Here is a 15149-nt window from a genome sequence, read left to right as displayed (position 1 = left end):
ACCACGCACTGGAAATTGTAACAGGAAAATAAGTTATTGCAAAGATCCAGATGACTGTTAGAGAATAAGATAAAATCATGTATTTAGTACCGCTTCCTTTTCACACTCTATTCTTAACATTAACATGTACGCCTGCAAATATACTGCAAATAAACATACGGCTGTTTATATTTAGTTGTATTTTCCATATGCCATAGGGATAGCAGGCAGAACACATTCAGAAATGTGTGTTCAGCACCACGGACAGCAGCATACAAATGTAAATGCAGAGTTAGCAGCTAAAAGAAAAGGGGGATTCAACAACATCTGAAGAGCAGACCTAGATCAACATAAGACACCAACCCTCAATGACTACTAACTCAAACTTTAAATATATTCCAATAAAAGCTTGTTGTTGCACAAAGCCCTTAATTATTGTAACAATTATAATTTCACTGTTGAATATCAACCTAAATGAAGGGCAATAATAAGACGTAGTTAATGCCAATGTTCTTACCTTGTCTGTGTTAGGTAAAGTCTGAGTTCTGGTAAAAGTGTCTCCTCCGTTAATACTGATGAGCTCAGCATCTACAGGCGGAAACTGTGCGGGGAAAACCACTACGTCACTCTTCAGCGTGTCTGAGCTGAAACACACGTCATACTGCTGAGTAGATTTAGAGTAAGACCAGCTCCCGTCAGGTGTGTGGGTGATCATTGGGGCGCTGTACCTGCTGAAACTGCCGTCTGTCCTGTGGCATCTGACAGCTATTAAACTGATGAGACTCAGCAGAAAGATCACTGACACCGACACGATGGCGATCAGCAGATACAGGTTTAAATCAGAGAAGCTCTCCTCCTTTATGGGCACGTGTCTGAACTGAGTCTGGATGTCAGCTGTGCTTTCAACCACCACCACATCAATAGACACAGTAGCTGACAGGGAGGGTTCTCCGTTATCAGAAACCAACACCACCAAGGGGTGAGTTTTCAGGTCATTGTCACTCATTCTCCTCTTAGTCCTGATTTCTCCGGTGCTGGTTCCGATCCGGAAGAGGTTGTTTCCTTTGGGCTCAGACAGGTGATAAGAAAGCAGCGCATTGTATCCAGAGTCTGCGTCTACAGCCCTGATCTTTGCCACAAAGTATCCCGCTTCAGCAGAATAGGGGATGCTCTCACTGTTAACGGAGCCGTGCTCAGAATAGGGCGCCAGAATTGTTGGATTATTGTCATTTTCATCCAGGATTAAAACGTTCACAGTCACGTTGCTGCTGAGCGGAGGAACACCAGAGTCTGTGGCCTGAACTTTAAACTGAAACGTTTTTAACTCCTCGTAGTTAAAAGACTGCAGGCTGACTATATCTCCAGTCTCTGAGTTTATGTTTACCATTGTGGGGAGGGGCAGAGATTTACTATTACTGTCTAAAAATGAGTAGCTAACCTGACCGTTGTTGCTGACGTCAGCATCAATTGCAGTCACTGTTTTAATAACTCTTCCTACTTTGCTGTTTTCTTTTACGTAAATGTTTATTTCATGTTCTGGAAAACATGGGGCATTGTCATTAACATCAGAAACATAAACAGTAATAACACTGATGTTCGAAAGAGGAGGACTCCCTTCATCGGTAGCTGAAATCGTTACATTGTACTGAGGGGTTACCTCTCTGTCTAAATGTCCGTCAACCACTAACGAGTAATAGTTTTTGTAATTCGTGTCCAATTTGAACGGGACAGTATTTAAGATCTCACACTTCACCTCACCGTTTGTACCACTGTCTCTGTCTAGAACGGATACAAGTGCAATGGCAGTACCTACATCAGCATCCTCGTTCACTGTGTTAAGCAGTGACGTCACAGTGATGTCAGGAGCGTTGTCATTTACATCAATTACTTCTACCAGCACTTTAGTATGAGCAGACATCGGAGGCTGGCCTTTGTCCCTTGCCTCTGCTCGGATCTCAAATGCTTTTCTTTCCTCATAATCGATTTTGCCTTTTACTGAAATGATCCCCGTTTCAGGGTCAATTTTGAAAATATCCAAAATATGGTCCTGATCCTTACTACGAAGAGAATATACAATTTCACTGTTTGTGCCTTCATCTGCGTCGGTCGCATTTAAGGTGAAGACCGCTGTACCAATCGGGATATTTTCAAACGTTTTAACTTTATAAAGAGTGCTGCTGAACATTGGTGCGTTATCATTAGTATCTAGTACATTTATTTCAATTTCTGATGAACCTGAATTTGGTGGCGTTCCCCCGTCTACCGCAGTTAACATGAGCTGTATATGTGGCTTTTTCTCACGGTCTAGGGCTTTCTGCAGCACTAACTCTGGAGATATGCTCTCCCCTCTTTTGTGTGTAGCAAGATTGAAGTATTCGTTTGGACTGAGCTTATACCCGCTAACACCGTTTTTACCCACATCAGCATCGCTTGCCTCCGATAACGCGAATCTAAATCCAGGCAAGGTGTTCTCTGCAATGTCCAGTATTTGTGATTTGGTGTTAAAAGACGGAGAATGGTCATTCACATCTTTAATTTCTATCTCTACGCGGTAAAGCTTTAATGGGTTGTTTATAACTGCCTCTACGCTAACAGTGCATTTGGGTTCATCTGCACAAAGCTCCTCTCGGTCTATCCTCTCATTGACATACAGAAATCCGGTCTTTAGGTTTACCTCGAAGTATTTCCTCTTAGATCCTGGAACAACCTGAAACAAACGGGACTCCAAATCCTGCACATTGAGGTTTAGATCCTTGGCGATGTTTCCGACATTAGTCCCCGGTTTTACCTCCTCTGAGACGGAGTATGAGAGCTGCACAGAAGCCGCTTCCCAGAAACAATCCAACAGCACCAGCACCAGATATGTAACAATAGACCTCCTGCTACTCGGAGAAGGCATCATTCCACCGAAAAAAACAAACAAAGCATACATCCACAATGGAGTTTCTACCGTGGACTGATGAGATGTGACAATATTTTAGTCAACACTATTTCTATGTTTTTATTCTTAAAGACGGAGACTCCATTATGCCCTCCCTTCTCTTCCCGTGTCTCTTTGTGATGAAAATCCACAGTCATTCCGTTTTTACTCTGGGAGGAGCCTCGGCATTTCTGTGTTACGGTCTATAGCGTCACTGTGTGGTAACTTTGATTAACAGCAGACGTTATAAACAACTATAAAATACCCTTCCTCTATGAGAAATGCTGGACAACCACTTAATTACAAACGGCACTTTAAGTAATTGTAAGGATTTGGATATATTAAAAACACGCAATGTGTTTTGAAGTACATGGACAGTCTTACACTTTTTACAGCACCATTGAATGCAGATTTACAATCCTTGTGGTAAACAATTTGCTGTGTTATTGATATATTAAATTATGGAAATTTCAAATACTTTCAACGGATATTCAACGCCGACATTAAGACTGCACGTCTGACAACGGTCAACCATAGGCTATATTTAAACTTAAAATAGAGGAATTGACGTTTTTCGGACAAAACTCAATAAAAAATTTTTTTTGCATCATAATAGGCGAAATATTTGTATTGGCAGTAGAAAACCTGAAGTTACATATGGAAGTAAAGGATTCCCATTTCTGTCGGAACAGGTATTACAAATGATTTGCAAGTCGCTCTTCAACGAACACACACACACACACACATATATATATATATATATATATATATATATATATATATATATATATATATATATATATATATATATATATATATATAAAGAAATAAACATGTCAAACAAGCACTGACTTGACATATTTTGAGTGAATAGTCATGGGCTGACATTTTGTTGACCACGCACTGGAAATTGTAACAGGAAAATAAGTTATTGCAAAGATCCAGATGACTGTTAGAGAATAAGATAAAATCATGTATTTAGTACCGCTTCCTTTTCACACTCTATTCTTAACATTAACATGTACGCCTGCAAATATACTGCACAATTAAACATGGCTATATTTATATTCAGTGTATTTTCCATATGCCATAGGGATAGCAGGCAGAACACATTCAGAAATGTGTGTTCAGCACCACGGACAGCAGCATACAAATGTAAATGCAGAGTTAGCAGCTAAAAGAGGGGGGGGATTCAACAACATCTGAAGAGCAGACCTAGATCAACATAAGACACCAACCTCAATGACTACTAACTCAAACTTTAAATATATTCCAATAAAAGCTTGTTGTTGCACAAAGCCCTTAATTATTGTAACAATTATAATTTCACTGTTGAATATCAACCTAAATGAAGGGCAATAATAAGACGTAGTTAATGCCAATTTTCTTACCTTGTCTGTGTTAGGTAAAGTCTGAGTTCTGGTAAAAGTGTCTCCTCCGTTAATACTGATGAGCTCAGCATCTACAGGCGGAAACTGTGCGGGGAAAACCACTACGTCACTCTTCAGCGTGTCTGAGCTGAAACACACGTCATACTGCTGAGTAGATTTAGAGTAAGACCAGCTCCCGTCAGGGTGGGTGGTGATCATTGGGGCGCTGTACCTGCTGAAACTGCCGTCTGTCCTGTGGCATCTGACAGCTATTAAACTGATGAGACTCAGCAGAAAGATCACTGACACCGACACGATGGCGATCAGCAGATACAGGTTTAAATCAGAGAAGCTCTCCTCCTTTATGGGCACGTGTCTGAACTGAGTCTGGATGTCAGCTGTGCTTTCAACCACCACCACATCAATAGACACAGTAGCTGACAGGGAGGGTTCTCCGTTATCAGAAACCAACACCACCAAGGGGTGAGTTTTCAGGTCATTGTCACTCATTCTCCTCTTAGTCCTGATTTCTCCGGTGCTGGTTCCGATCCGGAAGAGGTTGTTTCCTTTGGGCTCAGACAGGTGATAAGAAAGCAGCGCATTGTATCCAGAGTCTGCGTCTACAGCCCTGATCTTTGCCACAAAGTATCCCGCTTCAGCAGAATAGGGGATGCTCTCACTGTTAACGGAGCCGTGCTCAGAATAGGGCGCGAGAATTGTTGGATTATTGTCATTTACATCCAGAATTAAAACGTTCACAGTCACGTTGCTGCTGAGCGGGGGAACACCAGAGTCTGTGGCCTGAACTTTTAAACTGAAACGTTTTTAACTCCTCGTAGTTAAACGACTGCAGGCTGACTATATCTCCAGTCTCTGAGTTGATGTTTACCATAGTCGAGAGTGGCAATGAGTTACTGTTACTTTGTAAAAATGAATAGCTCACCTGACCGTTTTGATCGATGTCTGCATCAATTGCTGAAACCTTTTTTAAAACTGCTCCTACTGGACTGTTTTCTTTCACATAGACATTGATTACGTTTTCTGTGAATATAGGTGTATTATCATTCACATCTGAGACGTGCACATTAATAACGCTCGTGCTGGAGAGAGGTGGGCTGCCCTCATCAGTCGCAGTGATGGTGATATTGTATTGAGATGCGCTCTCTCTGTCAAGAGGACCGTCCACCACCAACGAGTAGTAATTCTTATAATTGGACTCCAATTTAAAAGGAACATGATTGGAAATTTTACAGTTCATCATCCCATTTTTACCTCCGTCTTTATCAAATACTGAAACAAGTGCAATGGCGGTGCCAACAGACGCATCCTCCTTCACGGTGTTCAACAGTGAAGTAACTGAAATTTCAGGGGCATTGTCATTGACGTCTAAAACTTCAATCAATAATTTGGCATGTGATGTCATCGGTGAGGAAGCTCCATCACTGGCTTGTACTCTAATCTCAAAAGCATTATTCTCTTCAAAGTCTATATTATTTTTATTTGTTACAGTCCCAGTTTTTTCATCGATAGCAAACAGGTCAGTTTTGGTCACACGGTCTATTTTACTAAAGGAGTACAATACCTGTCCATTTGGGCCTGCATCCAAATCGGTAGCATTTAATGTTATTATCGATGTTCCTATCTTAGCGTTCTCATACATACGGGCTTTATAGAGAGTTTGGCTGAATACAGGGGGGTTATCATTAATGTCCAATACATTTACTATTATAGTCATACTGCCAGATTTAGCAGGAGTCCCTCCATCAATGGCAGTCAGTATGAGTCGGATCACAGACTGTTTTTCTCTGTCTAAAACTTTCTGAAGCAGTAATTCGGCGGTAACACTCTCTCCTTTATGTGTAGCGAGAGAGAAGTGTTCATTTTGGCTAAGCTTGTAGCTATTTACAGTATTTTTACCGACATCTGCATCGTGAGCTCTTTGCAAGGGGAATTTAGCCCCTACTGCTGTATTCTCACTAATGTTAATTATCTGCGACGTGCTGAGGAATGACGGGGAATTATCATTCACATCTAAAATTATTATTTCAATCCGGTACAGTTTTAAAGGGTTGTTAATAACTGCTTCTACACTGAGCGAACATTTTGGTTCATCGCCGCAGAGTTCCTCTCGATCTATTCTCTCATTAACGTACAGGACACCAGTCTTTAGGTTTACCTCGAGATATTTTCTCTTTGATCCTGCAACGATCTGAAACAAGCGGGACTCCAAATCCTGGACATTGATGTTCAGATCTTTAGCGATATTTCCGACAACAGTCCCCAGATTTACCTCCTCTGAGACGGAGTAAGAGAGCTGCCCAGACACCGCTTCCCAGCAACAATCCAGCAGCACGATCAAGAGACATATCCACACAGAGCTCCTTCTGCTCGGCAAATGCATTATTCCATACATCGAGAAGGAACATGTAGGCAAATCTGGACAATATGTTACAACAAAGAGATCAAGATCAGGAAAGCTATATTCCAATAAAAAATGTCGGCATGTCCGCGACCATCAAGACAACCGTTCTTTGTCGTCCGACCTCTCTTTGTAACAAAGCCCACAGAAACATCATCCGCTGAATCTGGGAGGAGCCCTTAGCTACCAAAGAGATCTTCCAAATGTGATGGTCTACAGTGTCCTCGTGTGGACATAACTACGTGCTACATAAATGTAAAGTAGTAAACATTCTTAAATTTCCCTAAACATTTATCGATTGTAAAAATCTAAATGTCAAAAAATAAACAAGAACATTCCGCCCACAAATTACGATAATAACATTGTATGGCTGAAGTGTTCCTTAGAATACAGCATCTTTTAAAACTTAACTGAAATGTCAAACAAGAGCCTTACAGCCCTGACAGTGGGTTATTTTGTGGTAAATACAGACATACATTGACCTTTTTAAAACTTAAGAGCAAAGTGAAGATAAAAATGGTTTTCTTGAAGATAAATTATGAAATCTGTAACATGGTGTTCAACAGTAATTGCCAAAGCCAATGTATTTAAACATTGTGGACTTCAACACGGTTTAGTTTTGCATAATGTTCTGGAAATTGAAAGCAAGTTTAAAAAGTTAAAATGAGTTCAGCAGGATAGCGACCCACTGCAAAAAGGCGAATCGGCAGCCAAACAACAACTGACATTTAAAAACCATCCAAATGACAAGCAGGCTACATTCTACAGTATTAATCTACAAACTACTATTTTTTTTTGCACTTAATATACATTTTTAATTAAAAAAACTCGAGTTCGTGTAAATGTAATGACGGTTTCTTGACGCAACTAGCATCTCTTTAAAAAAAACAACGTAGGCTAAATTATGGAGTTATATTCCTATCTTTAATCAAGAGCGCATTCTTTCAATTTGAGAGCATTTCTCACTGATATTACGTTCAGATTTTGTAATAATTTCCCTCAAAACCTTGCTCTCACACTCAAATAGTCACTGCTCGCGCTTGGATTTGCTCTGCTTGTGCTCAAAGTTTGTGCTCGCGCTTGGATTTGCTCTGCTTGCACTCAAACTTTCTGCTTGGACTCAGATATGTTGTTGTTTGGACAGATTTCCTGCTCTCAGCTTTGAACCTTCTCCTCGCACTCAGGCTGATTCTGCTCACTTGCAAAGTTTCTGCTCTCGGATTTCTCCTGCGCGCTTGGATTTTTTGTGTGTTATAACCCTATCAAAAGTCAACAACCAATAGAATGCCAGCTGTAGTGTTGACCAATGAAATGATCCCAACCCTGTTGAGGGTGCGTTCACTTTACTTTAGAACGTCTGTTGAGGGCGGCTGCACTGTAACCTGACTGTAACCAAGTTTATATATCCCCGCGCCGTTTATAGCTTTATTATAAGTATATGTCAACAATGTGCACAGAATGGTCGACGCACTTTCACCTGCACCCGTCAGGAAACGGGAGAAAGCTTTGAAGTGGGACGTATGAAGTTATGTCCACAACTACGAGGGTGAGTAACATAACTTAAGCACCTAGCTAGCTAGCTAGCATATGGCCTAGCTTGATGTCCAGAAACAAATAGAGGTGGTTTAATGTACCTAAACAATGATCAATGATTACCAAATTTCTCTCTCATATTGCTCCTCATAACCACTGAAAACTGTCAAAAAAATCTAACCCAAAGTCCAATTATTATGGACGTTATGTGACTGATAACTGATTGATATCTGATTGATCATTGTTTAGGTACATTAAGTTACCACGTTAAGCTTTTTCACGTTAAGCGTTAGAATGTCCCGGCTGCTGTTGAGGGAAACTGTAGTCTATAACTTCCTGAGCGACTGATCGTCCATTTTTGCCCCCTTTACATAATAAATATGGCTATGAAATGGAACATGAAATACATAAATGAGGCAATACATATATAGGCATTAGTCATTATAGTTCAATAGCCTAAATACATATGTTTTACTTATATTTATTTCCGGGGACTTTTATTTATTCCGTCTATTTATATGCACGTTATATTCAAAGGAAGTTTAGTTATCTCACAGGCTCAGACTAAAAGCAGCAGCAAGCCTGCCTGACATCAGTGCATAGCATATCACTGCAAAGTAAATAAAATATGAATAAATCACGAGCGCGGTAGATTCCCAGGTCAGCTAGAGCGGGTAACGCAGCTCTGCAGACGGACCAGAGTCAGTCAGCACCGGGGAGCGAACCGCGGGGACCAAGCTCACAGGGCTGGTAGCTAGCTGCTAGCTAGCTGCAGCAGCTAATATTAGAATATTAGACCCAGCACCGGAGGTCTGATCCCCATGATTTAAAACGAAAATCAAATAACCATTTGTTTTTTAATACCTGTTTATGAAATGAAAATCAAATGAACGAAAAAGTACACGGACCCAGTCTGTTAAGTACAATTTCACCACTAATAAAACAGATCTAGAGATGATATGCTTTATTTGCAACTTAAATGTAATTTTTTAAATTAATACAAAGCAAACTGAGCAGAAAGAACAAGTATTTTGTTGGTTTGTTTCTCTTCTTCCAGGTGTGACTTAAGTACCCGTTGAGCTGCATCACAGCTGCACTATGTGCATGGACCTGTGCCAGTCAGAACATCACTCACCTGTGTGCAGAGGACAGGCAGCAGTAGCACAAACCAAGAAGGTTGGCAAGTCTGATAATAATGCAATTGTAAAAATAATAATAATATAATAGTAAAATCATGTTACATACACTTATGTTTCTTGCTTAAATTCACAGGGTGCACAACCAGGCCTGGGAGAGAAAATTACTGATGTCCACAAAACCAAATCAGAGAAGGTAAGGTAAGATAGTAATGATGTTAAAGCAAGCTATGTACACCTAATATAATACGTGTTGATGTCTATGAATCTGTCTTTAATAGGAGCATACTATACAAAGACAACAGTGGAGAGTTCCTGGATCGGTCTGTCCTCAAAGTGCCAGAGATCTACAAGGACTTCACCCTTTTCTGCACCATCAGCGTATAATCAAAGTGATAAAAGAGAGAACAAATTATTGTTTTCTCTGTTGACATGAATAGGTGCCTGTAATGTCTGTCCATATATTCAATCAATTCAATAAATGTTGATAAGTATCACTGCTATTTCTTAAATCATTGTAGTTTTTCAGAGCAATAAGATACAGATTATTAAAACCATGTTCACATTTGCAACAAATTAAAACCCTGATCAAGGCAAATTGTTTTTCATGTTCCATAACATTTATAAAAAAAAACCAGTACAATTAAATTTACCAGAGCTGACACTTGGTAAATAGCTTTAATTTACCTTGTCAAAACAATGAGTAATTCATAACAAATTGCACAATATTTGACACAAAACCTTAAAAGTGTATGGTTCATACTACGGTGAAGCAGTACAATGCTGCCTATAGGATTTACTGTAGCAGGAACATTGATATTGGCAAACAGATGACCCAGGTTCAGGTGAGTTTGTGAGCAGGGTTATGAATAAAGATAAGATAGGCCTAGTGTTCACAAGAGGGATGATTCAGGTATGGCAACACAAATTAAGAATAATTCAATTAAATAGGAGGTATGTACAACTAGTAGAAGATAAATTAACTATACAAGAGCAATTAAGGTAAAGTTTTGAGGTGGCAAGCTAAAGTATAGTCAATAGCATGGAGTCAAGTCAACAGTGTACACCAGAATAATATATACTGTGATTAAGTAATGATACTTACTGTTGTCTGTACTAATATAACACAAAAAAATAATACAGTGTTTGATGCAGTATGGAGAACAACCAAGTCCCATATGAACCCAAGAGACTTTAAGTGCAGCTGTTGATGATGTTCACTACAAACAAAACTTGCAGATGGTTGTAGTCTGTAGCCAGTCATACAGTAGGTAGATCTGGAGCAGATGGTTGTAGTCTGTAGCAAGCCGTACAGTAGGTAGATCTGGAGCAGATGGTTGTAGTCTGTAACCAGCCATACAGTAGGTAGATCTGGAACAGATGGTTGTAGTCTGTAGCCAGCCGTACAGTAGGTAGATCTGGAGCAGATGGTTGTAGTCTGTAGCCAGCCGTACAGCAGGTAGATCTGGAGTAGCAGGGTGAATTCTAGCTATCATGGGTTGGTGATATGACACACAGATCAACAGGGGTCAAACCCCTCAGCCCCACCTGGATGAAAAGAAAGTAAAACAAAATACTTGTTTTTTCAGTTCAGTTTGCTTTGTATCAATTAAACAAATAACTGCTATTTAAGGAGCAAATAAGAAACCATATCATTTCTAGATCTGTTTTAATTATAGTGATAAAATTGAACTTAACATTACGTTTTATACAGATTGCTATGAATCTATTTTCAAACTAATGTTATATGAAGGAATGAAGACTAAATTCTGATGAACAACAAACAACAGTGATGCAAAAACTGACACAAACAATCCAGTTTCTTGTGTTCTTTCAGTTATATTACAGTTTATGTTTTACTACTGGCTCTAACATGAAATTAGCCAAATCCCAGGAACATGGTTAACCAAACGAGGAAAAAATACAAAGTAGGGTCATCACATATACACACACTGTCCGTCATATGTCGTTCAATCTAGCTAGCTATACAATAAAGAACATATATTTGTTTCTGGACATCAAGCTAGGCTATATGCTAGAAGCCATATGCTAGCTGCTAGCTAGCTACGTTGCTTAAGTTATGTTACTCACCCTCGTAGTTGTGGACATAACTTCATACGTCCCACTTCAAAGCTTTCTCCCGTTTCCTGACGGGTGCAGGTGAAAGTGCGTCGACCATTCTGTGCACAATGTTGACATATACTTATAATAAAGCTATAACACGGCGCGGGGTATATAAACTTGGTTACAGTCAGGTTACAGTGCAGCCGCCCTCAACAGACGTTCTAAAGTAAAGTGAACGCACCCTCAACGGGGTTGGGATCATTTCATTGGTCAACACTACAGCTAGCATTCTATTGGTTGTTGACTTTTGATAGGGTTATAACACACAAAAAATCCAAGCGCGCAGGAGAAATCCGAGAGCAGAAACTTTGCAAGTGAGCAGAATCAGCCTGAGTGCGAGGAGAAGGTTCAAAGCTGAGAGCAGGAAATCTGTCCAAACAACAACATATCTGAGTCCAAGCAGAAAGTTTGAGTGCAAGCAGAGCAAATCCAAGCGCGAGCACAAACTTTGAGCACAAGCAGAGAAAATCCAAGCGCGAGCACAAACTTTGAGCACAAGCAGAGCAAATCCAAGCGCGAGCAGTGACTATTTGAGTGTGAGAGCAAGGTTTTGAGGGAAATTATTACAAAATCTGAACATAATATCAGTGAGAAATGCTCTCAAATTGAAAGAATGCGCTCTTGATTAAAGATAGGAATATAACTCCATACTAAATTAGACTGCACCATATCGTAACAAATTATCTACATAGAAAAAGTACAGCAACGAGTATTTAATGTTTTTATCTCTTACCTTGTCTGTGCTGGGTAAAGTCTGAGTTCTGGTAAAAGTGTCTCCTCCGTTAATACTGATCAGCTCAGCATCTACAGGCGGAAACTGTGCGGGGAAAACCACTACGTCACTCTTCAGCGTGTCTGAGCTGAAACACACGTCATACTGCTGAGTAGATTTAGAGTAAGACCAGCTCCCGTCAGGGTGGGTGGTGATCATTGGGGCGCTGTACCTGCTGAAACTGCCGTCCGTCCTGTGGCATCTGACAGCTATTAAACCGATGAGACTCAGCAGAAAGATCACTGACACCGACACGATGGCGATCAGCAGATACAGGTTTAAATCAGAGAAGCTCTCCTCCTTTATGGGCACGTGTCTGAACTGAGTCTGAATGTCAGCTGTGCTTTCAACCACCACCACATCAATAGACACAGTAGCTGACAGGGAGGGTTCTCCGTTATCAGAAACCAACACCACCAAGGGGTGAGTTTTCAGGTCATTGTCACTCATTCTCCTCTTAGTCCTGATTTCTCCGGTGCTGGTTCCGATCCGGAAGAGGTTGTTTCCTTTGGGCTCAGACAGGTGATAAGAAAGCAGCGCATTGTATCCAGAGTCTGCGTCTACAGCCCTGATCTTTGCCACAAAGTATCCCGCTTCAGCAGAATAGGGGATGCTCTCACTGTTAACGGAGCCGTGCTCAGAATAGGGCGCGAGAATTGTTGGATTATTGTCATTTTCATCCAGAATTAAAACGTTCACAGTCACGTTGCTGCTGAGCGGAGGAACACCAGAGTCTGTGGCCTGAACTTTAAACTGAAACGTTTTTAACTCCTCGTAGTTAAAAGACTGCAGGCTGACTATATCTCCAGTATCTGAGTTGATGTTTACTATTGTAGACAGCGGTACTGAGTTACTGTTACTTTGTAAAAAAGAATAGCTAACCTGACCGTTTTGACTGATATCGACATCAACTGCAGTCACCGTTTTAATAACTGCTCCTACTGGACTGTTCTCTTTCACATAAACATTAATCAGTGGCTCTGAGAAGCGAGGCGGGTTATCATTAACGTCAGAAACATGAACTGTCACTATGTTGGTGCTGGAGAGAGGTGGAGTCCCTTCATCAGTTGCGACGATGACGACATTGTACGCGGCCATCGTTTCTCTGTCAAGTGCACCATCAACTACTAACGAATAATAGTTTTTATAATTTGTGTCCAATTTGAAGGGGCTCTCATTCAGAATGACCGCTTTTACTACACCGTTTTTTCCACCATCTTTGTCCAGTACAGAGACAAGTGCTATAGCAGTACCAACTTCTGTGTCCTCCTTCACTGTGTTTAATAGTGACGTCACAGTGATCTCAGGAGCGTTGTCATTTAGGTCCACCACTTCTACCAGCACCTTACAATGAGCCGACATCGGAGGCTGGCCTTTGTCGCTAGCCTGTGCATGAATCTCAAACGCAGGATGTTCTTCATAGTCGATCTTACCTTTGATTAAAATTGTACCTGTTTTAGAATCAATTTGAAATAAATCTAAAACATTATCCTGACCTTTTTTTCTCAAAGAGTATTCTATTTCACTGTTTAAACCCTCATCTGCGTCTGTTGCATTGAGACTTATCACAATCGACCCTGGTGGCAAGTTTTCAAATATTTGTATTTTGTACAAAGATCTACTAAAAACAGGATTGTTGTCGTTAGTATCCAAAACGTTGATAATAATTTGTGAGGTTCCTGATCTGGATGGATTTCCTCCATCAACTGCAGTTAGTGTAAGTTTTATTACAGAGTCGTGTTCTCGGTCTAAAGATTTCTGCAGTACTAATTCAGCAGACACGCTGTCTCCCCCTCTGTGGATTTCTAAAGAAAAATAACCATTATTACTAAGCTTGTATGTATTAACTCCGTTCTTCCCAACATCCAAGTCCGATGCCTCAATTAGTCCAAATTTCACTCCTGGTAAAGTACTTTCTGCAATGTTAAGTGACTGCAATTGCTCTGAGAAAACGGGGGCATTATCATTAATATCTATTATAGTTATCTCTAAACGGTAAAGCTTAAGTGGATTGTTGATCACGGCCTCTACATTGACGGTACATTTTGTAGCCTTCGCACACAGCTCCTCATGGTCTATTCTTTCATTGACATAAAGAACACCAGTTTTCAGATTTACATCGAAATACTTTCTCTTTGATCCAGCAACGACCTGAAACATACGAGACTCTAAATCCTGGACATTAATATTTAGATCCTTGGCGATATTTCCAACAGAAGTCCCCGGGATTACCTCCTCTGAGACAGAGTAGGAGAGCTGTCCATACACCGCTTCCCAGCAATAATTTAGCAGCACGGCCACAAGATATATCCGAAAAAGACTCGTTCTGCTTGAGAAATACATAATTGCATCCATCCCGAAAAAGGCATAAATCCCAGTGCAAGCAATCCAGTCAAATAGTCATATTAAAAGTGAAGTAGACCTTCCTGTTCCTCGTATTCTTATCAGACAGCTAGAAAACGTTTTCATCCTTTTCTCTCTCTCCCTGCGTCTCTTTGTAACAAAGCCCAGAGAAACATCGTCATCACCCCTTTTTCTGGGAGGAGTCTACATAGTGCCTCCTGAAATAACGTACAGATGTAATGGTCTGCAGTGTCCCCATGTGTTGAAAAGAAATGACTGCATTCAACCTTTGACAACAAAATGGAATGACTAACCAACTGTGTAAACGGAGAATTGTTTACAATAACAAATATAAATTGTACTATAAATGTGTTTAACAATTTCAAACGATCATAATTAACGTATTTCGACACAATTCCCTAACTTAAAAAATCCCCATTTCTATCCATACCAAATAGTCCTTCACCTGTTAACTGATAGCCTGGCTTTGAAGCTACAAGTAAAATGCGACGTACATTATGAGTAAAACATACACAAACACACAATATACAAA

The 15149-nt window shown here is 40.3% G+C and overlaps 4 protein-coding genes across 9 annotated transcripts in view; all 4 read right to left on the bottom strand.

Annotated features, from left to right (window-relative positions):
• LOC120567189 (protocadherin alpha-C2-like) overlaps positions 1–15149 on the bottom strand; it is a 153391-nt gene that overhangs the window by 66378 nt on the left and 71864 nt on the right. The window lies entirely within an intron of this gene.
• Positions 320–3427, bottom strand: LOC120567347 (protocadherin alpha-3-like). Its single transcript, XM_039814310.1, has one exon. It carries the CDS (start codon positions 2909–2911, stop codon positions 320–322), a length of 2592 nt encoding a protein of 863 aa, XP_039670244.1. The 5' UTR covers positions 2912–3427.
• Positions 3828–6439, bottom strand: LOC120567346 (protocadherin alpha-10-like). The gene is made up of 3 exons (XM_039814308.1): positions 5035–6439; positions 4291–4922; positions 3828–3848 (listed from the first exon to the last, which is right to left on the bottom strand). Exons 1-3 carry the CDS (start codon positions 6002–6004, stop codon positions 3828–3830), a joined length of 1623 nt encoding a protein of 540 aa, XP_039670242.1. The 5' UTR covers positions 6005–6439.
• Positions 12137–14922, bottom strand: LOC120566714 (protocadherin alpha-4-like). Its single transcript, XM_039813319.1, has one exon. The coding sequence runs from the start codon at positions 14606–14608 to the stop codon at positions 12137–12139; it is 2472 nt and encodes an 823-aa protein (XP_039669253.1). The 5' UTR covers positions 14609–14922.

This window comes from Perca fluviatilis, chromosome 10 (assembly GCF_010015445.1).
Source record: "Perca fluviatilis chromosome 10, GENO_Pfluv_1.0, whole genome shotgun sequence".
Taxonomy (NCBI): Eukaryota; Metazoa; Chordata; class Actinopteri; order Perciformes; family Percidae; genus Perca; species Perca fluviatilis.
This window is presented reverse-complemented; position numbering and strand designations above follow the sequence as displayed.

Coding starts and splice junctions, on each gene's coding strand:
- LOC120567347 (XM_039814310.1), bottom strand. CDS start 2,911: ATGTATGCTTTGTTTGTTTTTTTCGGTGGAATGATGCCTTCTCCGAGT.
- LOC120567346 (XM_039814308.1), bottom strand. CDS start 6,004: ATGACTATAATAGTAAATGTATTGGACATTAATGATAACCCCCCTGTA. Junction 4,923..5,034: donor TTCCCCCGCTCAGCAGCAAC/GTGACTGTGAAC, acceptor ATTCTGCTGAAG/CGGGATACTTTGTGGCAAAG. Junction 3,849..4,290: donor CTTTACCTAACACAGACAAG/GTAAGAAAATTG, acceptor ATTCTCTAACAG/TCATCTGGATCTTTGCAATA.
- LOC120566714 (XM_039813319.1), bottom strand. CDS start 14,608: ATGGATGCAATTATGTATTTCTCAAGCAGAACGAGTCTTTTTCGGATA.